This window comes from Ammospiza caudacuta, chromosome 8 (genome assembly GCF_027887145.1).
Source record: "Ammospiza caudacuta isolate bAmmCau1 chromosome 8, bAmmCau1.pri, whole genome shotgun sequence".
Taxonomy (NCBI): domain Eukaryota; kingdom Metazoa; phylum Chordata; class Aves; order Passeriformes; family Passerellidae; genus Ammospiza; species Ammospiza caudacuta.
This window is the reverse complement of record NC_080600.1, coordinates 42794107-42815547: the sequence shown is the minus strand read 5'-3', so window position 1 is coordinate 42815547 and position 21441 is coordinate 42794107. Positions and strand designations below refer to the sequence as shown.

The following is a 21441-nucleotide window of genomic DNA, read 5'->3' as shown; positions in this document are numbered from 1 at the left end:
ATCTCCTAGAGGTTATACCAACTAACTGATATTTAAATGAAATCTTGCAAGGATTTGGACTATTTATCATTTACCATTCTGTGAATGCTGGATAATGGTTTCACCCTTAATGTAGATGAAATGCTGTTATTTTTTCCACAATTTTCTTTACAGCTTTGAATTTGTTTGAATGAAGAGCTGATAGGAAGGTGTTTTCCCTTTGAAAAGATGCACTGTGTGACATACATTATGATGGTTATTTTATTAAATTGTGTAATTTTTTTTTTTATTGTAACAGAACTGCTACAAATCTGACCTGGAATGGCTACGGGGTGTTGGCTGGGTCCCAATTGGTTCTTTGGAAGTTGAGAAAGCCAAGAGAGCAGGGGAGATCCTGAGTGACAAAATTTATCGCCAGCATCCGGACACCATCAAGTTCACCAGTGTCACGGATTCCCTGGAGATGGTGTTGGCCAAGCAGAATGCAGACATCATGAACAAGGTGAGTCCTGATCCCTCTGGGTGACACAGCAGAGGTGTCTGCCTCAGCCCTGGAGGCAGGACTGTGAATCATCTGACCACAAGCCATGCTACAGTTCAAGCATGATGCATTTTAATCCTTGTGCTCTTGGTATTTCACTCAAAACTCTAAGATGAGCTCATGGAAGACTCAAATTTGTGTAATATTCTGCATTTTACATTTAAATATTTTCCTTGGGGTGTGTGTGCATTGGGTACTAATAGTTCTTTGGTTTATTCATTATTCTGAAGCAATGTGGCAGTTTCCTTAATGTTTTTGAACTCCCTCATATTAATTCTCATTTTTTTATGTTACTTTTACCATATTAACACATAACTGAATATCCATGCTATATTTCATAGCGTCATAATAAGGTTTGGGTTAGAAGGTACATTAAAGATCATTTTGTTCTAACCTTCTGCCATGGGATGGGACAATTTCCCCTAGACCAGTTCCCTATCATTTTAGTTAATGTGTTTTCCATGTTTATTGAGGTATTAACCTAGTTTGGAATGTCATATAAATCTCTTCCTCTTTTATTTTTTAGCGTTTGTACACTGAAGCTTGGAACAAAGACAAGACCTCGATTCATGTCATGCCTGACACCCCAGAAATCCTGCTGGCCAAACAGAACCGAGTGAACTACAGTGAGGTGAGTGCAGCTGAAATCTGAGGCAGTTAAAGGGTTTCTCATAAGTACAATTTTCATCACCTTTGATTTTGTGTTAATGGTAAAATATTGTCAAGTTGTTTATTTTCATACATGGCCATTTCCAGAGCTGAAATCAGAGTTATTCTTCCACAAAAAAAAATTTTTCTTTTAGAATATATTATCCCCCATAAATGAGAAATCATTTCTAAAGCAAGTTGTGGAAACAGGTAATTTAGCTTTTTAAATGTTCCCATCTTTGCCTTCCCTAAATGATTTCCATTTTCCAAACGTCTACAATAAAATTCCAAGGTCTTTGAAATTTTTTTTCCTACAGAACAGTATTTAAATTGTCTGAAGATGAACAATATTGTTTAGAGACTCCATTTGTTCTACTGCCTAGCTGTGCTGAACTGAAATGCAATTTTGAATTTTGTTTTTTTAAAATCACATGTGACTCTTTCTCACAGAAAATGTACAAGCTGGCCTTGGAGGAGTCAAAGAAGAAGGGCTATGATTTGCGATTTGATGCCATTCCCATTCAGTCTGCCAAAGCCTCCAGGGAGATTGCCAGTGAGGTGAGCAGGCTTTGTTCTCATTCTCTATGGATTTGGTAATGGAAGAGAATCAGAATCTTTGTTCACTTATTTGCTAATGTCACATTTCACAAAATATATAACATAGAAATCTGTTTTCGTAGTGATTCTACCACATGCCTTAAGTGCACAAAAAAAATGGATACCCAGTAATTTTTGTATGAGTTATGTATCACAGTAATGAATAAATATAATAATATGAAGATTATTTATATGCCCCCCATTGCTCTTCATGGATGTTAAAGTAGGATGAACAAAAAGATGTAGGAGTTTATGCTAGAGTTTGTTAAGATAATTTCTGATTCAAAATAGGAAGTCCTTTAAAATCTGTCCCCAAAAGAGATATGTAAGTAAATAAATTTTAAAAGTTTAAATGCTTATCTTTTCTGGAGGAAAGAAGTAATTCTGTTTCAGTGTCACATTGAAATGCAAAACATAAAAGCTGGAAAAAACTTTGCAATAACTGGGACAGGTTTTGCTTCAAGGATTAGGCAATATCACTAAGAGACAGAGGATAACAGATTTTAGTGCTCTTTGTTTTTCTACCAAGAAATCTGTTTAAATGCTTTGTCTTACAAAAGGATAAAATATATAAATATACATATGGATTTTTTTTCCTGCAGTACAAGTACAAGGAAGGGTATCGGAAACAGCTGGGCCACCACATTGGGGCCAGGAACATTGAGGATGACCCCAAGATGATGTGGTCAATGCACGTGGCCAAGATCCAGAGTGACAGGGAGTACAAGAAGGACTTTGAGAAGTCCAAGACAAGGTTCAGCAGCCCCGTGGACATGCTGGGAATTGTGTTGGCCAAGAAATGCCAGCAGCTGGTGAGCGACGCCGACTACCGGCACTACCTGCACCAGTGGATCTGTCTGCCCGACCAGAACGACGTGATCCACGCCAAGCAAGCCTATGACCTGCAGAGTGATGTGAGCAAATCCTTAAATTTGTAATACAGCATTTCTGTAACTCAGTAATTCTGTAATACAATAATTCTGTAATACGGAATTAAGTCTTGCACAATCTAATTTTTAGAATATGGATAATAAGCCTCCAGTCGCTTGCATCAGACTTGTTGAAATGTTTTCATTCTTTCATTCTTTCAGTTCTTTCTTCAAATTCATGTTTTATCCTATTTTTTCAGTCCTTAACCTGAGGTATAATTTGTGTGTTACTCTGATACTAGCATTGTGCTCCAATACCTCTTTTATTTCTCTTATTTAATAATTATTTTACTAAATCTTCAAAAACAATTGTTTTCAGAACCATTTCCTCAGAAACATACCAAGTTGTTCATATTGTATGTGCTTGTTTATATTAATTTTAATATTTGATCCCGCTTGCCCATATATAACAAACTTTCAAATTTTTTCAGGCTGTTTACAAATCAGACCTGGAATGGCTGAGAGGCATTGGATGGGTTCCTATTGGCTCCTTGGAGGTTGAGAAAGCCAAGAAAGCTGGAGAAATCCTCAGTGACAGGAAGTATCGGCAGCCTGCGGACAAAATCAAATTCACCAGCGTGACCGATTCCTTGGCCATGGTCTTAGCCAAGCAAAATGCTGAGATCATGAACAAGGTAAGGGTGGTACTGCCAGTTAGTAGAACTTGTTCATGAGGTGAAAAATTCAAAATACAAAGTAAAACCAAAAACTTATGGATTTAAGAGAAAATTAATGTCCAAATTCAGCCATTGTACAGGAAAGCTGTTATCTCAGGGCTCAGTCTGAAGTGAGCAGTTGGCAAAAATCTACTGACAAAAGTCCCTGAAATCACAGATTTTTCCAAGAATAATACTTCATGATGAACAAGTGATGAGGAAATACCTGAAGTTCTCTGGATGTGAAAATTGTGCAACATATCTCAGATCTGGAGGGTGAAAGTCACTAAGTACCTCCTCCTTTATAACAAACATGATCAAACAACTTATACAGAATAATTAATACACTTTTCCTCCTATGGCTGTTTCTCCACAGTCCAAAATCTATCATTTGCTGCACCAGCTTAACCTGAGAAATAATGAGGAAGGACAAAGTTTTCCTTGTTGAACTGTTCAGAGAGAAACTTTGCTGTGTCAGGGTATTAGAGCTTATTGGAACTACCCCCAGCAGTTAGTAAAATAATTGTAATTGTAAAATATTTTCATAAAGAACTTTTTGTTAAGGGCTGTTTTCCTCTCTCGCAGCGCTTGTACACGGAAGCCTGGGATGCAGACAAGAAGTCCATCCATGTCATGCCTGACACACCAGACATTCTGTTAGCAAAGGCCAACGCAGCAAACATTAGCAAAGTAAGGACATTCAAAAATTTACTGAACTAGTGGAAATTCAGAGTTAAGTCAGCATTTCTTTAATCATAAAGATGTTCTGAAATACACATTCATGAAAAATTCAAGAGACAATTATGAAATGTAGAACTCCCATCTTTCAGAATATTGATATGCCATTTTCTGTCTTCTCTTGTGTAGAAACTTTATATACAAGCCTGGGAAGATGCCAAAAAGAAGGGTTATGACATGAGAGCTGATGCAATTCCAATCAAAACTGCAAAAGCATCAAGAGATATTGCGAGTGATGTATGTTCTTCCTCTACATTTATTTTCAGTTCCCTTTAAAACAAGGATATGCATTTTTGTGATCAGTAGCAATAGGAAATTATGGGACCTCCATCCCAGGTTCACTTCTTTTTGTGTTTGCAGTACAAGTACAAAGAAACCCACGAGAAGCAGAAAGGCCACTACATCGGGTGCCCCAGTGCCAAGGATGACCCCAAGCTGGCGCAGGCTGCGCACGCCATGGCCCTGCAGAACGACCGCCTCTACAAGAAGGCCTACAATGATTCCAAGACCCAGATCCACATCCCTGTGGATGCCCTGTCAGTGCAGGCAGCAAAGGAGTGCCAGACCCTGGTCAGTGATGTTGACTACAGGCAGTACCTGCACCAGTGGACCTGCCTTCCTGACCAGAACGATGTGATCCACGCACGGCAGGCCTACGACCTGCAGAGTGACGTGAGTGACAATCACTGTAGGAAAGCTTTAGGGCAGATCTGTGAGGCTCTGTTTGTTAGTGACTGGAAGATACACTTTCAAATGCATGTTCATGGGCCTGCAGTCAGTCCTGGTATGTTTATTTTATCCTGTCCAATGGATTTCAGCCTGGGTGCCAGAAATATTTGGGGCAGTTCATAAGGAAGTCATGTTTTCTTGGTCTGCTCTAGAATGTTTGCTTTCAAACTCCTTGCAGGTCATGCCGCCAGTTTGAATGCAGTGTCTTAAAAGTAACTTTGTTTCTGTGCAAATCAGGAGTGCTGTGTCTAGAAGGGACCTGATACAACAGAGCATCACTGGCTGCTTGTTGTGTAAAGAGTAGAATAATTTTGGGAAAGGCTTATAAAAAATCTTGTACTTAGAGTTACAGCTGCAGAATCCCAAAATGGTGTGGGTTGGGAAAGACCATGTTATTCCAACCCTCTGCCATGGGCAAGGGACATCTTCCTGTAGGCCTGGTTATTCAGAGCCTCATCCAGACTGGTCTTGAACATCTCCAGGAACTGAGAGTGCACCAGCTCTCTGGGCTAAGAGTTACCTCTGCAGTGCCAGTAACCCTTGGTTTGTTTGTAGAACGTGTACAAGTCCGACCTGGAATGGCTGCGAGGCATTGGCTGGCTGACAGAAGGGTCTGTGGATGTGGTCAAAGCCAAGAAGGCCCAGGAGATCCTCAACGACCGCCTGTACCGCACGCGGCCAGAGCAGCTGAAGTTCACCAGCATCACTGACTCCCCAGACGTTGTCCTGGCAAAGATGAACGCCATGCAGCTCAGTGATGTAAGCTCCCCTTCACATTTCATTTCTTTCTGGTGGAGAGTAGAATTTCTATGGTGACAATGATGAAGTTTTGCAAATTGGAATTACCGAAGAATTCCTCTTGGTGTTTTTCTCACCATGCTGAATTGCCATTGTTCTTCCTTTCTCCTCAGCGTCTGTATCGTGAGGCCTGGGATAAAGACAAGACCCAGATTTCCCTCCCTTCAGACACTCCTGTCATGCTGCAGTCCAAAGTCAATGCTCTCAACATCAGCAATGTAAGAGAATAAAATGAAATATTTGTGAAGTGTTAGAAAGTGAAGGCTGGCAATTGTTCTTCCAGTTTTTGCTGTAAATGGTGGTGCACAAACTCACCTTCTAATGTGCTTGTAAACAGGAAATTGCATCTAGAGGCTTTTTATCACCTCTCAGCCTATAAACAGGTTGTGTGTTCATGAACAAACTCCCAAGCTCAGTGTGCAATTCCACACAACTTCTGCTCCCTTTGGCAAAACCTGCCAAATACATTCCATGGAGGAGTTGTTAAAGTCTGCAGACATAGTGGTCTGTCTTAAGGAATATTTCTGCTGCCTCTTTGAGTTTTAATCTTGCACCTACTTTAAGTAATGAGTTTTCTGTTGAGATGCTTGCCAGGATCATTATTGTCACTGTCAGTTACAGGAAGCAAACAGGGCTCCCAAGCTGGTAATTCCCAGCAAGCAGGTTTTTAGAGAAGGCATTTCACTATGTTTAACAAAGGTGATTAATTTTCTTTGCAGAAACATTATCAGAAGGCCTGGGATGAGGTCAAGGCAAAAGGCTACGACCTAAGAGCAGATGCCATTCCCATCAAACAAGCCAAGGCCTCCAGAGACATTGCCAGTGAGGTACAGCCTTCTCTTCATGCACTGCCTGTGTCTCAGCAGGGCTGAGTGCAGCTCAGGCTGGCAGCCTGAGTCTGGTGGCTGCGTCCAGGTGAGCAACACACCTTCTGTTCTCTCTGCATTTCCAGTACAAGTACAAAGAAACCCACGAGAAGCAGAAAGGCCACTACATCGGGTGCCCCAGTGCCAAGGATGACCCCAAGCTGGCGCAGGCCGCGCGCGCCATGGCCCTGCAGAACGACCGCCTCTACAAGAAGGCCTACAATGATTCCAAGACCCAGATCCACATCCCTGTGGATGCCCTGTCAGTGCAGGCAGCCAAGGAGTGCCAGAACTTGGTCAGTGATGTTGACTACAGGCAGTACCTGCACCAGTGGACCTGCCTTCCTGACCAGAACGACGTGATCCACGCACGGCAGGCCTATGACCTGCAGAGCGATGTGAGTACCCACAGAGATGTGTAGTTTTATTATTCAATAGATTATAGCCTTATTCTGATTGTTCAATGCTATGCAGTCACAACAGATTTACGTTGAGACTGTTTTCTTCAATTGTTTGTTACTGCTATTATGTGTTCTTTTGCACCCTTAAAAAGCATTGGTTTTATCTCTGAATATTGTAAAACTTTAGTTCATAATGTGTTACATAATGCTTGCTTTTGGACACATCTGATTTGGAGAGGCTGAAGGATTTGTCTTTCTTGCTTTGATGGGACTTAGGAGTAAGAGCTGTTGGCTGACTTGGAATCAGGTGGCTTTTGTTACTTCTGTTTGCTTGAGCAAGCTTGGAAATTTCTTTAATTGGAAGAAAACTCTATGAGGTAGCCAGTGAGAGGTTTTAGTAGCTGAATGCAAAGCAGGACCAGTGCAGCTGATTTTCTGACCTGGCTTTGCTGCTTATCAGTTCCTCTTCCACTGTTTCAATTACAAACTTTGGATGTGAGGTTCCTGTTCCTTGCTGTTTGTCAGTTTTCCTGGTAGGCAGCTTGGGCTTTTGTTGAAATTACTAGAGGAAGAAGTGTTTTGGAGGAGACAGGAGCAGTCTTCTAAGCTTTTAATATTCATCATCATTAACTGTAGGTCCTTTCAGTTGTTTCTCCTTACAAGGTTTAGAATATGTTGTTTAAGAACTGAACTACTTAAAAACTTGTGGCCAGATTTAATTTTACTTATGACACTGAACATCTCCTGTCTATAGAAAGGATTTATCTGACTCTAGCTAGGTTTATAAAACATAATCTGCTTTGCATAGCTTAAAATAATTAAGACAATCATTTTAAACAATGTTTTCCTTTTCTGACCATCTCACCCAGGCTGTGTACAGGTCAGACCTAGAGTGGCTCCGTGGAATTGGGTGGTTGCCCAATGACTCTCCAGAAATTAAGAGGGTGAAGAATGCCCAGGATCTCCTGAGTGACAATGTGTATCGGACCCCCATTGACAGCGTGAAGTACACCAGTGTTGTGGATTCCCCAGATGTTGTTCTGGCCAAAACCAACGCTGAACAGATCAGCGCTGTACGTTCCAACCTCCTCAAAGCTGCTTCCACACTAGAAACTACAGCTAAAGAGAAATCTCACTGCTAAAACATAAAACTGATCAGTGGTGTTTTAAGTTCAAAGCTTTTCCAAACATTTTACTCTTTAGAGATAATAGTTCAGGAGAGATTGATGGGATTTTATGTTATTGATAAGTGAAATTCCATAAGTCTGATGATTATTAAATGACTGTTTTAACAGCAAAAATATAAAGAAGCCTGGGAAAAGGACAAGACTATGATCCACATCATGCCAGACACTCCTGAAATCAACCTTGCCAAGGCTAATGCTGTTAATTACAGCCAGGTATGTTTATCATTCTGTTTTCTCTAAAATAGTATGTGGATTATATCATTCTATGATATTGAATCTCTGTGAACCTCATTGAAATCTATCCTCATACAGGGCTTGTGGCATTCCCTTCCTTCTACTGAGTGTCCTTAAAGTATTCAGCCATTTAAAAATAAACATTTGTGTTCAGCTACTTAAAAATTATTAATATCATGCCCCACTGAGGGAATATTTTATTAAAATGGATGACAATCCAAGGCATAAAAATATTTTCTACACTTTTACAAACACCCTTCTGTGCTATATATGTTGTATAACTTATGTTGCATGTTTCAGAGGCAGCTGCATTTATGGTTTGGAGCAGGAGTACTGCTCAAAAAATTTCATTATATTTCAGCAAATAAATGGCTGGAAACTCTGTTTCTGTAATGGCAAATGCCAGAGCATTCAGCATGTGTGTGATGTTTTATCTGTCTCTTCAGAAACAATATAAAGGAGCTTGGGACGAGCTGAAGATGAGCTGCGATTTGAGAGCAGATGCCATTCCAATCAAGACAGCCAAGGCTTCTAGAGAGATTGCCAGTGATGTAAGTGCCAAAAGAGGCATCTCCCATGCTCCAAGAGCTCTTTCTAGCTGTTACTGATGGTGACCTCTGCTCTTCCCCCAGTACAAATACAAGCTGGAGCACGAGAAGCAGAAAGGACACTACGTGGGAGTGCCGAACGCAAAGGGAGATTCCAAAATCCAGTTTGCCCTGGACGTGGCCAAAGTTCAGAGCGAACGAGAGTACAAGAAGCACTTTGCCAAGCAGAAGACCCAGTGCCACCTGCCAGTGGATATGGTGTCCATCGTATCAGCCAAGCACGGGCAGGCCCTGGTGAGCGACGCCGACTACCGGCACTACCTGCACCAGTGGATCTGCCTCCCGGACCAGAACGATGTGATCCATGCCAGGCAAGCCTACGACCTCCAGAGTGATGTAAGTCCACCTGAAAACACCCCCTAACTTAGTCCTGTATTGCCTCTTCTCATCCTGCTTCAGCTCTAAGGGGTGGGAATCTGTTCCTGAATTCAGGGAGCTCACCTTGCTCTTTGTTAGAGTTGCTAAGTCTAGGCCACTTATAAATTGCCATGGTTGAAGGGTGATAAATTCAGATGTAGTGCTCATGTTGGAACTGCTGCTCCCTTTTTAACCACTGCATTCAATTCTGTTATTTTTTGAATCATGCTGGATTGTCCAGGGAAGTGTTGCTAAGAGCATGGACCCTCTTTTGTTTTCCCAGGCTGTTTATAAAGCTGATCTGGAATGGCTGCGGGGAATCGGATGGTTGCCAAATGATTCCCTTGGAGTCAAGCATGTCAAATATGCTGGAGATCTCCTGAGTGAGGTAACCAAATGTTTTTCAATACTAAAATTTTCTGCAGGGGTATTTGTCACTCAAAGTACTTTAAATGGTTTAAACAATGAGGGTTTTTTTCAAATGAAAAATTTGAAAAAAATTTTTGAAATTTGAAAAAAATGCTGCAACTGGAGCATACTGCAGTATTTTCACAACATTCATTGTGTATGGAGAGATTTTTCTCCATGAGAACTTCCTTGTCTTGTGTATCTTATTCACAATTGCTGTATTAGGCATCAAATATTCCAGGATAATCTGTTCTTCTCTTTTCTGTACAGAGGAAATACCGCACAAAAGCTGAAACTCTCCCGTTCACTCCCGTGGCTGACAGAGTTGATTATGTCACAGCAAAGAATAGCACTGAAATCCTCAGTGATGTAAGTTTGCTCTCAGTGTCTGGGCTACATTTGACTTCTGTGATTCTGTATTTAATGTGCTTTGTCTACTAGCCTTGCCAGTTCAGGGGTTGGTTTTTTATTTTGTGTGTAGATTATGGTGTTTTCCCAGTTCTTTGGGGGTGCTACAAGGCAGTGATTTCTTTCTGTGTCCTAGATTAAATACCACAAAGAATGGAATGAGGCCAAGACAAATTATACTCTCACAGATACACCACAGCTGGACATGGCCCGAGAGGCAGCCAGAATTCTAAATCAGGTGCGTGGTCTCTCCTTGACAGCTTCTACTCACTTTTTTTAGGTATTTAAAAAACCTGCCTTACTGATAACAACTTGAAGGAAGGATTTGTTATCCTTATGCCTCTAAATAAATTGCATACATACAGTAATTGTTATCACTGTCGTAGTGTTGATTTCCTCATCAATTTTATTTCCCACAGAATTTGTACAAGGAAAGCTGGGAGAAAGAAAAAGCCACTGGTTACCTCCTGCCTCCTGACACGGTGCAGATCTCTCATGCCAAGCACTCGAGTGATGTCCAAAGTGAGGTAATGATTCTTCTCATTAGGAAGATAAGTGCTTGGAAGCCTGAAATGTTAAAGGCCTTGAAAATTCCCAAACAGACTTAAAAAGCTTTCCATCTGGAATAACATCCAGACTTTTCATGGCCTGTGAATTCTACTGTCCTCCAAATAATTCAGCTATCTTTGTGATTATGGGGTTTGGAGGTATTAGTGCTGAAGGTCAGATTCCTTCTACATTCCCTCTCTCTGGAAACAGTCCTTTCAAAATCAGCTGAGCTGGACTTCCATATTTTGTAAGTGTTAAATTAAAAAAAGTGTAAAATTTGAAGTGATACTATGATTATAACATATATGGCTCTAACTTCACTTTTTTGGCATATCAAAATCTCTAGGCCAGTACACACTTTTCATTTTTAACATTTACATAATTGATCTTGATATTATTACATGACTCTTATTTGGAATAAACATTTTGTCAAAACAGTGTGATGTAAATATCCTAAATAAGCATTCACTCTTCAGACAATCTCAAATAATTTGTTGCCAAAATGAGACTAAATACGCTTATTAGAAAACATTTTCTAGCAAGTCTTTCCTCTTCTGTTAACAATACCTTTTACTGAAAATGGGGAGTATATTAGACTAGAAAATGCTATATTTTGAACAGGAAGGCTTACACAAGGTAATATTATTGTTTGTGACCAGATTTTTATCTGGTGATGTACTGAAAACCTAAGACTGCATTTGACAACTCCCTGTCTCGTGTGTTCTTTGTGTTGACAAAGCTGAAGCTGTTCCCAGGTTAGAACCAGAGTGGGTACAGCCAGTGCTGATTTTCTCTGTGTTTCTCCCCTCTCCCACCAGCTGAAATACAAAGCTGAGTATGTCAAGCAGAGAGGTCACTATGTGGGAGTTCCCAAGATGAGGGATGACCCCAAGCTGGTGTGGTACGAGCACGCGGGCGAGATCCAGAACGACAGGCTGTACAAATCAGACTACAACAAAACCAAGTCCAAAATCCACATACCTTCAGATGCCATGGCAGTTGTGGCAGCAAAGGAGGGCCAGAACTTGGTCAGTGATGTTGACTACAGGCAGTACCTGCACCAGTGGACCTGCCTTCCTGACCAGAATGATGTGATCCACGCACGGCAGGCCTACGACCTGCAGAGTGATGTGAGTGATGGTGCAGCCCTATGTGATCCTTTCTACATGGTCTGGCCATGGATATTGCCCACAGCACATCATCTATCCTGAGCTCAGTAATTTCTGTTCTTTTGCATTGTCTTTCTGGTTTAGAATGTCTACAAAGCTGATTTGGAGTGGCTCCGTGGCATTGGTTGGATCCCTCTCGATTCAGTGGAGCATAAGAAGGTTAAGAATGCACAAGAACTGATAAACAAGGTAAGAGAAAATATTTCAGCAGTTCCACAATTGGCACTTCTTTCTCATGCAGTGTTTAAGACATTATTTCACCTCTTTGCAGAGAGCATACACCAAAGAAGCCCTGGATAACTTTTCCAAATACACCAGCGTGGTTGACACTCCTGAGATCACTTTGGCAAAGATGAACTCTGTCAATCAGAGTGATGTATGTACCATTTTTTAAAAATAAATTTCATATAGAAGAATTAGGAGATGATTAAATTGCTTTTGCTAATTATACTAGTTTTAGCCTTATATATTTGTGTGTGCACCTCATTAATAACAGGCTTGCCTGGGGTGAACAAGTTTAGTAAGAAGTGATATAAAAGAACAACGCAATACTGCTGTCCAAATAATTTAACATTTTGCTGTAGAAGAATATGGCATGTCCCTGATTTAGAGTTTGCATAGATTTTTCTAACAGAAAACTGACTCCTGTTCTTGATGAACAGTTCATGGAATCCCTGGTGTTGCTAAACTGTATTTGCTGAGCAGTATCTTGAATGTTTCAAGAATACCATGTGTATTTTGAGGTGACACAGTAACATTTGCCTGTGTATTACAATGGTTGAAATGTCCTGCACAACATTATTGCATTGAGACACAAGAGAAAATGAATGTCTACTACTAATAGATGGACTGTTGGCAGTGATGTATTTCTCCAGTGGAATTAACACTGTATTTGATTTCTTTTGTAGCTAAAATACAAAGAAACATTTAACCAGGAGAAAGGCCAGTACATTGGGTCTGATGATACTCCTGCTCTGCACCATGCCAAAGACATGGCCTTGCTCCACAGTGAGGTGAGATCCCATAAATATCAAACTTTGAAATGTGGAGTGGACCTGAGGAGCTGTTCTACTCTCAGTAGTGTCACTAGGGAGATTATTTAAACCCTTTTTTCTTCAGCTTTCCTCTTTGGATCAGTGCAATCAGGATGATTTTTTATTGAAGTGATCTCAAAGGACAGTTGTGTGGTGCTTAGAAGTCAAAATAGTGTGACAAAACCAAATATAATTCCATCCAATAATATCTTTGGAGACTACTGATAAATTTTACATTTACTTTTTGTGCAAGAAATGAAGACTGTAGATGATTTACATTATTAAGCAGTTACTTTTGAGTAGTCTCACTGATTTTAATGAGAAACCTTAATTTTTTAAAATTATAAGTGATTACTTATTCATATGAGTACACACTTTATAATTTAATCTGAAGGTGAATATATTTAATATCTAACAAAAAGTTTAGGAAAGTGCCATTGACACTAATGTTTCTTTAATAAACACCAATATTTCTTGAAGATTTTTCACAATTTTGATAATCTATAAAATTATCAATCTTAATTCTATACTACACTTTTATACCAGAGCTCATTTCTATATTTTGGATACTTTTATTACACTTCTGGTATAAATGTAATAAAGCAAGCAGAAATCAGCTCAAATTTGTGCTCAGGTAACTTCCTGAAGTGAACACTTGTCCTGTTTACCTTGTACTGAATGACTGTTCAAAATTTACATTCTCCATTTAATTTATTGGGAACCATTCTGTAAAAATATTCTGTATTCCATGTTATATCCCATGTGTATATAAATGGGAAATATAATTGATTTTTTCATTAAACCTGTGTGTGCTTTTTCTTGTCTAGAAACATTACAAGAAGGCTTGGGAACTGAGCAAGCCCATTGGATACTCTCTGGATGAGAAATATGTTCCACTTGTGGGAGCCAAACATGCAAACCAAATCAGCAGTGAGGTCAGGAGGGATTTCCCATTCTTTCCCTTTTCCTCCCCAATATGTTGTTAGAATGAACATTAAAATTTCCACATGAATATTTTTTCAGCGTAAATACAAGGAAATATATGAGAAGCTGAAAGGCCACTACCTGGCTGGGAAGGATATTGGTGATTTCCCCAGTGTCATTCACTCCCTGGAATTCCAGAAAATGAGGAGCGCGGTAAGGAATGCACAAGTCTGGAATATTTTCCATTTCATTTATTTCACCATTTGTTTCACAGATGAAATTCACTATTTTATTGCTCAAACATAAATAGTGCAAAGTTTAATGGAACTCTAGAATCACAGGATCATTAAGGTTGGAAAAGACTTCCAAGATCAAGTCCAACCTTAAGTAAATCCACAATAATATCAGTAAAAATTAGTTCAACATGCTTATGTTACCTGAATGCTTATTTTTACATGTGGGTTGAATAATTGAATTTAAAATTATTTAGGAGATTGAGAAGGGATTTGTTCAGCTGTTAGGAATACTACAGCAAGGAAAAAAACCCCTTTTCTGTTTCAGTCTAAGGATCTGAGTAGTAAAAAATACCATGTGGGATTAATTTCCTTTACAAATAAAAGTGTAGATTTTGAGTTGAAATAGGTATTTAAGAGCTGGAAAAGTTGAAAGCACATTTGGTGTGTTGCTGTTGTCAGCAGTGCACATACAACGTGTCACGCAGGGCCTAAAATCAGTGTAATCCCAAATATTCTATCTTTAATCAGATCAAAACCATGTGTGGAGCATGAGTTTTTTAATCCTGAAGACTTGTTAGTTTTCTCATCAGGTGTTAAAACTGCCAGTGAAGGTAATTGTTGCCCTCCCAGAAATTTGACAAAATAAAAGGTGACTAATATCCAAGTTAAGATTTCTATCCTGTTGAATCCCATGGCAACTTAGTTACTTAATCCAGGTACCACATCTCAGATAATGCTGTGACCTTTTAGTCCAGAATCCAAAGTTGTACAGAAAACCACTCTGATTTCCTCTCACCTTTTCCCCACTCTTTGCTTTTCAGCTGGCCTACAGAAAGAACTATGAAGACACCAAGAAGAATGTCCATATCCCCACTGACATGATGAACCACGTCCTGGCCAAGAAGTGCCAGCACATCCTCAGTGACCTGGAGTACCGCCACTACTTCCACCAGTGGAGCTGCTCCCCTGAGGAGAACGATGTCATTCACGCCAGGAGAGCCCAGGAGATCCTGAGTGATGTATGTCTGTCATTTATTCAGAGCCATGGATTAGGCTGGCTTGGAAGGGACCCATCAAGGTCATCCAGCACACCCCAATAATCCCACCAGGAGCCTGAGGGCATTGCCCAAACTCTTCCAAATTTATGTGAGCTTACTGAGCCCATTTGTTTGATATTATAGCAGGCTTTCCCATCATTCTTCCCAAGTATCTTCCATAATATTTAAATATTAAATTAAATACTAAATTTAATATCAATTAAACATGAAATTTCATATTTACATATTAAACTATTATTAATTGATTTATTAATATTGATTCATTAATATGAATTAATAACCGTGGCCTTGGATTCCTAGTACCAATCACAGCAGTGATCCCTATCTATTGTAATTGGGAATGCTGGAATTAGCACAGGGGCCAGGACAGCATCCAGAATCCTTCTGGATCCAGTGGGTCTGGAAAAGAATTCCCCTTGTTTGTTGGGGTTGTATCAGCCCACAGGTGAGAGAATGGTGCTCATATTCTGCAGGCAGTATTGTCTCAGCTTGGGCCAACCAACCTTCCCAATAAAACCTAAGGGTGTGTGAATTGCCTGGCTTAGTAGGATGCAGAATTCCTTGGTTTAATTTGCAGAAGGCAAATTTCATCCTAACCTAATGTTCTATTCACTTCCATGTAGTCTGTGTATAAAGATGACTTAAACTGGCTGAAGGGACTTGGATGTTACGTCTGGGATACTCCACAAATCCTACAGGCTAAGAAATCCTATGACCTGCAGAGCCAGGTAAGTCTTCCTTAAATAAATTAATAAATACTTATGTAGTTTTTTTCCTTCCATTCATGATTCACTGGAGTTGACATGTCCTAGTCTAGAGCTGAATGAAGTAATTCCTGTTAAATCACAAAGATTTTGTTTAAACTGTGAAAATACAGTCTTGGAGTTGATTCTGTGGAGACATCACTTGTGTTATTGGAGGAGCAGAAAACTTAGGAGATTGTAAAGACAGCTGTGGCTTTAAATTTCATTATTCCTTAGTCCATACTGGCTGTATATTAAGTATTTCTATTTTATGACCTGTCACTTTCAGAGTTGATCTTAACTGAGCTGTAATCTTTGATTTCAGCTGTCCAGATGTGATTTTAAAGGAAGCTGGCAGGGGATTCCCAGGTCATTTCCAGCACTAATGAGTGTTTTGTTGGTTTTATGTCCTTAGATAAAATACACCTCTGCAGGGAAGGAGAACTTCCAGAACTTCAGTGTGGTTACAGACACCCCTGTCTATGTGACTGCTCTGCAAAGTGCTGCCAACGCCAGCGAGGTGAATCCCCACCTTTTCTGCTCAGGATTGTCCTGCTGAGCATTGAAACAATTCACTAAACCCAGCTTTCATCCCCCAGGTGAAGTACAAGGAGGAATTCCACAAAACTAAGGACAAGTACACAACTGTGACTGAGACAGTGGATTCAGAAAGAGTTCAGAGTTTGAAACACCTCTATAGTGATGTAAGTGTTTATGCACAGTTTTCTTTCTCTTAAGGACCTTTAATCTGGATGTTTGTTCACTGTTTGAAGACAAACATCCAAACCAGGAGCTTCTCAAAGCCAGTGCTGTCCCTCTGCACTACTTGAGCTTGGGGGAGATGTTGTATTTCAGGCAAGGGCCATATTTTCCAATTGTAATGCCAGTCTTGGCAAAACACCTGGATTCATAAATAGATTTCCTGAATAAAATTACACCTGAACAAAATTAAAATCTCTGACAACAGACAATAATAGTTAGAAAGGATTTTTATCACCCTTTACATGCACTTGATATTAAATATCACTTAATATCTTTACAATGCTTTACCATATGGTGTCTAAATAAAAGGAGAAGGGCTTTTGGTTTCTATTGGTTGCTGGTAATTATTTACAAGAACTATTTTTCCACTCACACAAACTTTCTATTTCCCCACAGAATCTCTACAAGAAGGCCTGGGATAAAGTGAAGGCCACCAGCTATGCACTGCCCTCAGATTCTGTAGCCTTGGCACGTGCTAAAGAACTGAAGCACAATGCAAGCATTGTAAGTGAATTAAATTCTTCATTTTTTAATCACTGCAGTGATTAAAAAAATCTAATAATTCAATCCTTCATGCCTTGCATCTACTATCGATATAAATATTTTTTAAACTTTAATTTTCCTTCCCCTTTTGAGATATGATATGTATCTGTAGATAATGATTTTTCTCTGATAGTCATTTGGGTAACAGTCCTTTGTGGCTTCTTGTCATGGAAAAAAAAGTTAATTTTTATAGTAATCCAAACTGAAAATGTTAGGGTTTTTATGATCTAAGTTTTTTTCTAGGTTTTTTTCTCTAGTTAAGTTTCATGATCATCCAGGTCAGAAAAACACCAAAAATCTTTAAATTATGCTTACTAAGTATAGAAAACACCCTATGCTTTACTAAAGTTAGAATTATGAGAGAGCACTCCACAGATCACTTTAAATGAAACAGCTGGAATAATAAGTAAGTGCCTTATTCTACATATATTTATTTTTAAATCCTCTAGTCAGCTGTTGTTTCACAATGTGATTGTTATGATGTGCTTTCTTCTCCATCTAAGACAAAACAGAAAACTAAAATCCTGCTTTAAAGCCTTTCTCTACTTGTTGGACTCAACTTTTTGCTTAATGCTGATGAATTTTGTTCCAAACCCACAAGTGACTCATGGGAGTCAGTTAATTGTTGCATTCCTTTGCTTGTGCTCAGGTCAAATACCGTGAGGAATATGACAAGTTCAAAGCCCTGTACACCCTCCCCAGAGGTGTTGAGGATGATCCCAACACAGAAAGGTGCCTCAGAGTTGGGAAGCTCAACATTGATGTAAGTCCTGGTTCTGGATGTGTGTTTTCCTGGTAAAGCCATGCTCATCTCAGAAACAGGAACTCAAGGAATCCCCATGCCTTGATTCACACATCCCATTCCCATGTGCATTTGGCTGTGTGCAGTATTTGCTAAATTCTAGAATACAACCATAAATGTAAGTTTTAACTCAATTACTGCATTGTATGCATGGCCAAACCTTTAGTGTAATATGGGTAAAATCATCATCTGCCTTCTTTTACCTCCTCAGCACAATGAAAATTGAACAAATCACATTTTACCTCCCTTGTTGAAGTTCTGCAAATTATTTTTAGAGCAGGACAGGTGTAAATTTTAGTCAGGGCAAAAGTGATCCCTCTCCCACTGACATCCCATGAAAGTAGCAATGATTTCATTGCATGAAAGTAGCAATGATTTCCTCCAAATTTATCAACACAGCTTTATTGAGCATTGCTTTAACTCCACAGCACCTGTACAAAGAAGCCTATGAGAAGACCAAAGCCAAGGTGCACATTGTGCCAGACATGATGGACATCATCTCAGCCAAGGATGCCCAGAAGAAGATCAGCGAGGTCGATTACCGCACGCGGCTCCACGACTGGCTGTGTCTGCCAGACCTGCAGGTCAACACCCACGTGAGACAAGTCACAGACCAAGTCAGCGATGTAAGTCCCCAGATCACCTGTTCCTGGCTCACTTTTGAGAACATTCCTTCATTTGTGCTCTGTTGGAGGAAATTCTTTAGCAATAACTTTGCTGGAGCACTCTGAAGTTGCCACTTGGCTTCATTTTTGTGACACTTGGCAATAAATGGGTCGTTGAGATGGGGCTTATTTGAATAGAATCAGAAAATCACTGAGTGGTTTGGGTTGGAAAGGACCTTAAAGCTCATCCAGTTCCACTCTCTGCCATGGGATACCTTCCACTAGCCCAGGTTGCTCCAAGCCCTGTCCAACCTGGTCTTGGACACGTCCAGGGATGGGGAGTCCGCAACTTCTGTGCAACAATTTCAATAATTTCAGTGTTAATGGTGCAGGCATTTGGGTCATAACATTATAGTTCTACCCTGTCTGTAAATTGTCCTTTATTTGGTTGCATGAGGCGTGGGAACTTTGGAAGTCTGGGAGAATCCTGGTTGGGCAAAGCTTCTACACACTTGCCTTGAGCAGGTCAGCCCAGGAGTAGGATCTGGCAGTAAATCAGAGCCCAGTAGGATGAGCAGGTGTTTTGGGTTTTTTAAATCATTGGATTTTTAATTTATTGCCCAAATTGAAACAAATTGAACAAAAAATTATTTGAATTCCTGAAGGAATTTTTTTTATTTTCCACAAAAAACAAACAAATAAGCAAACAAACAAACAAACACACGAAAGTAGTAGAAACCTTCCTTGCCAGCACTTGATAGTTGTGTTTTGGAATGATTTTAGAAGTAAGGGATTAGATCCTGATGGAATTCTTACAGGTTCCTTCTCTGCTTCCTTAGGTGATCTACAAGGATGATCTGAACTGGCTGAAAGGCATTGGCTGCTTTGTCTGGGACACTCCTGAAATCCTCCATGCCAAGCAAGCCTATGACCTTCGCAGTGATGTGAGTGGATAATCCTGCATTTGCTTCTTAGTCTTCTTTTTAACTCCACTGTAGCTTTATTCCACTCCAGGTGGAGTCTGGAAAATGTTATTTATCCTTCTTGATTGAAGGATTCATTAAATAACAAACCATAGTTCCAATATAATTTCTGTTTCAATGCTGGCTCTCTAATAAAAATAGCTCTGTGATGAAATGAATAGCAAGTATAGTAAATATGATAGTACAATGAATTAAATTAACAATTACTAGCCCTAGTAATTAGAGCTCTTGCTTTCTCTCTGCAGATTAAGTACAAATCTAAGGCAGAAAAAATGAAGAAGGACTTCACTGTGGTCACGGACACTCCTGTCTATGTCCAGAATGTGATCAGTGCCTTGAATTTAAGTGAAGTAAGTGTTTCACCTTCCAGCCAATATTACAAATACTGTTACCTCACCAGCTTTAGAAATGGGACTTTAAATACGTTTCTAATAATTTAATTTCAATCATTGTTGTTATCTACACCTCATTGTAGACACATTCACTAAAATCATTCATTGCCTGAAGCCAAAAAACTTTAATCCTGTTTTTTTAGGAACAATTCCCATCGTATGCAAACAAAACACACTGTGAGAGAATGTGACAATCATGACTTTTTCTCTTTCCCAGGCTGTCTATCGTGGTGATTACAAGAAGAATGTCCAAGGCAAGATGATCCCCACTGATAAAACAGTGGATCTGGAGCGGGCATACAATGCAAACAAAATACAGAGTGAGGTAAGTACAAAACTTGGGGCTTCCCAGAGTTTGTGATACTAAAAAACCAAATTGTCTGCTTTTGGCTTTTCAGGTGAAGCTGCATCTCACTGCTCTGAAATGAAAGTGGGAAAATATCTTCATTCAAGCTATAAAAATGCATTTTAATGCGTTTTCCTCCCAGGCATGGGGGAAATATTTTGCCAGTTGTGATGGAGAGGTTTCTGGGATGGAGGGATTTTGCTCTCAAGTATTGCTGACAGTTGCACAAAGTCTTTCTCTCTGCTCTTGCAGAATTTGTATCGCTGGGCTGGTGTGAATGCTCTGCCCACGGGGTACAGCCTTCCCACGGACACTCCCAACTTCCAGCATGCCAAACACGTCAAGCACATCAGCAGCGATGTAAGTCAGGGTCTAGATCCCTCCAAGTCATCCTTCTACACCATGGCAGTGATCAGCAGCCCCAGATAAGGGACTCTCAGCTTGGGCCTTTACTATCAAAATAGAAATTTCCTCAGCATTAGGCAAATACCTTATTAGATGCAAGAAAAATTTATTATATTATTAATTTGCGGCCATATGATAAAGGGAGAAGTAATTATCATGTGTGGTGTATTTAACTGTGATACAGCTACATCTCACTTGTTTAACTCTAAAAATCTGTGTCTTTATACAGCATAAATTTCTGTCAGAGCTGCAGTGTAGCCAGAATCATAATCAAATTTAGTTTCTGTGTGTTTTTGTACTTCTTATAGCTGAAGTATAAAGAAGCCTATGAACACATGAAAGCCAAGGGCTACACTCTGGGACCTAAAGATGTTGGCTTTGAAAATGTGAGGAAAGTCAATCAAGCCATTAATGAGGTACAGTAAATATATGTGTTTGCTTTCAGTTGTATTTGCAGTGCCCAAAATATTCATAATGAGAGTACATTGACTGCTGAGCTGTAGGATCCCTCTTCTTTGAGGCTTTTTTAATTATTTAGAGAAGTATCCATCAAGAATGGTGAGGGATCATTGATCCAGGCTGAAACTGTTACCATAATATAAAACTGCAGGCTGATTTTATTAGCTGTGATTAAAGTTGAACAGAAGTTATTGTATCTGTATAAAATTGGGTCACAATAGTTTTAGGTTCTATATATATTTATTCACTTCTTTGATCGTTGATTTTAATAGTATGAAAATTAGGTATATGTATTTATATGCTTTTAGGATTACAGTCTGAGATTTCCAGGATTTATTGAAAACTAA

At 39.6% G+C, this 21441-nt stretch overlaps 1 protein-coding gene across 1 annotated transcript in view; it reads left to right on the top strand.

Annotated features, from left to right (window-relative positions):
• Positions 1-21441, top strand: part of NEB (nebulin) — a 97230-nt gene that overhangs the window by 36995 nt on the left and 38794 nt on the right. The window contains exons 61-98 of the mRNA XM_058809636.1: positions 278-481; positions 1047-1151; positions 1619-1726; positions 2368-2679; positions 3126-3329; positions 3936-4040; positions 4218-4325; positions 4449-4760; positions 5373-5576; positions 5729-5833; positions 6335-6442; positions 6568-6879; positions 7752-7955; positions 8178-8282; positions 8750-8854; positions 8936-9247; positions 9552-9656; positions 9947-10045; positions 10221-10322; positions 10504-10611; positions 11452-11763; positions 11887-11991; positions 12074-12178; positions 12711-12815; positions 13664-13771; positions 13860-13973; positions 14818-15015; positions 15678-15782; positions 16213-16317; positions 16397-16501; positions 16956-17063; positions 17752-17865; positions 18333-18530; positions 19349-19453; positions 19738-19842; positions 20102-20209; positions 20483-20590; positions 20944-21051. Coding sequence (XP_058665619.1) covers positions 278-481; positions 1047-1151; positions 1619-1726; positions 2368-2679; positions 3126-3329; positions 3936-4040; positions 4218-4325; positions 4449-4760; positions 5373-5576; positions 5729-5833; positions 6335-6442; positions 6568-6879; positions 7752-7955; positions 8178-8282; positions 8750-8854; positions 8936-9247; positions 9552-9656; positions 9947-10045; positions 10221-10322; positions 10504-10611; positions 11452-11763; positions 11887-11991; positions 12074-12178; positions 12711-12815; positions 13664-13771; positions 13860-13973; positions 14818-15015; positions 15678-15782; positions 16213-16317; positions 16397-16501; positions 16956-17063; positions 17752-17865; positions 18333-18530; positions 19349-19453; positions 19738-19842; positions 20102-20209; positions 20483-20590; positions 20944-21051 — 5643 coding nt within the window. The remainder of the gene's footprint in view (positions 1-277; positions 482-1046; positions 1152-1618; positions 1727-2367; positions 2680-3125; positions 3330-3935; positions 4041-4217; positions 4326-4448; positions 4761-5372; positions 5577-5728; positions 5834-6334; positions 6443-6567; positions 6880-7751; positions 7956-8177; positions 8283-8749; positions 8855-8935; positions 9248-9551; positions 9657-9946; positions 10046-10220; positions 10323-10503; positions 10612-11451; positions 11764-11886; positions 11992-12073; positions 12179-12710; positions 12816-13663; positions 13772-13859; positions 13974-14817; positions 15016-15677; positions 15783-16212; positions 16318-16396; positions 16502-16955; positions 17064-17751; positions 17866-18332; positions 18531-19348; positions 19454-19737; positions 19843-20101; positions 20210-20482; positions 20591-20943; positions 21052-21441) is intronic.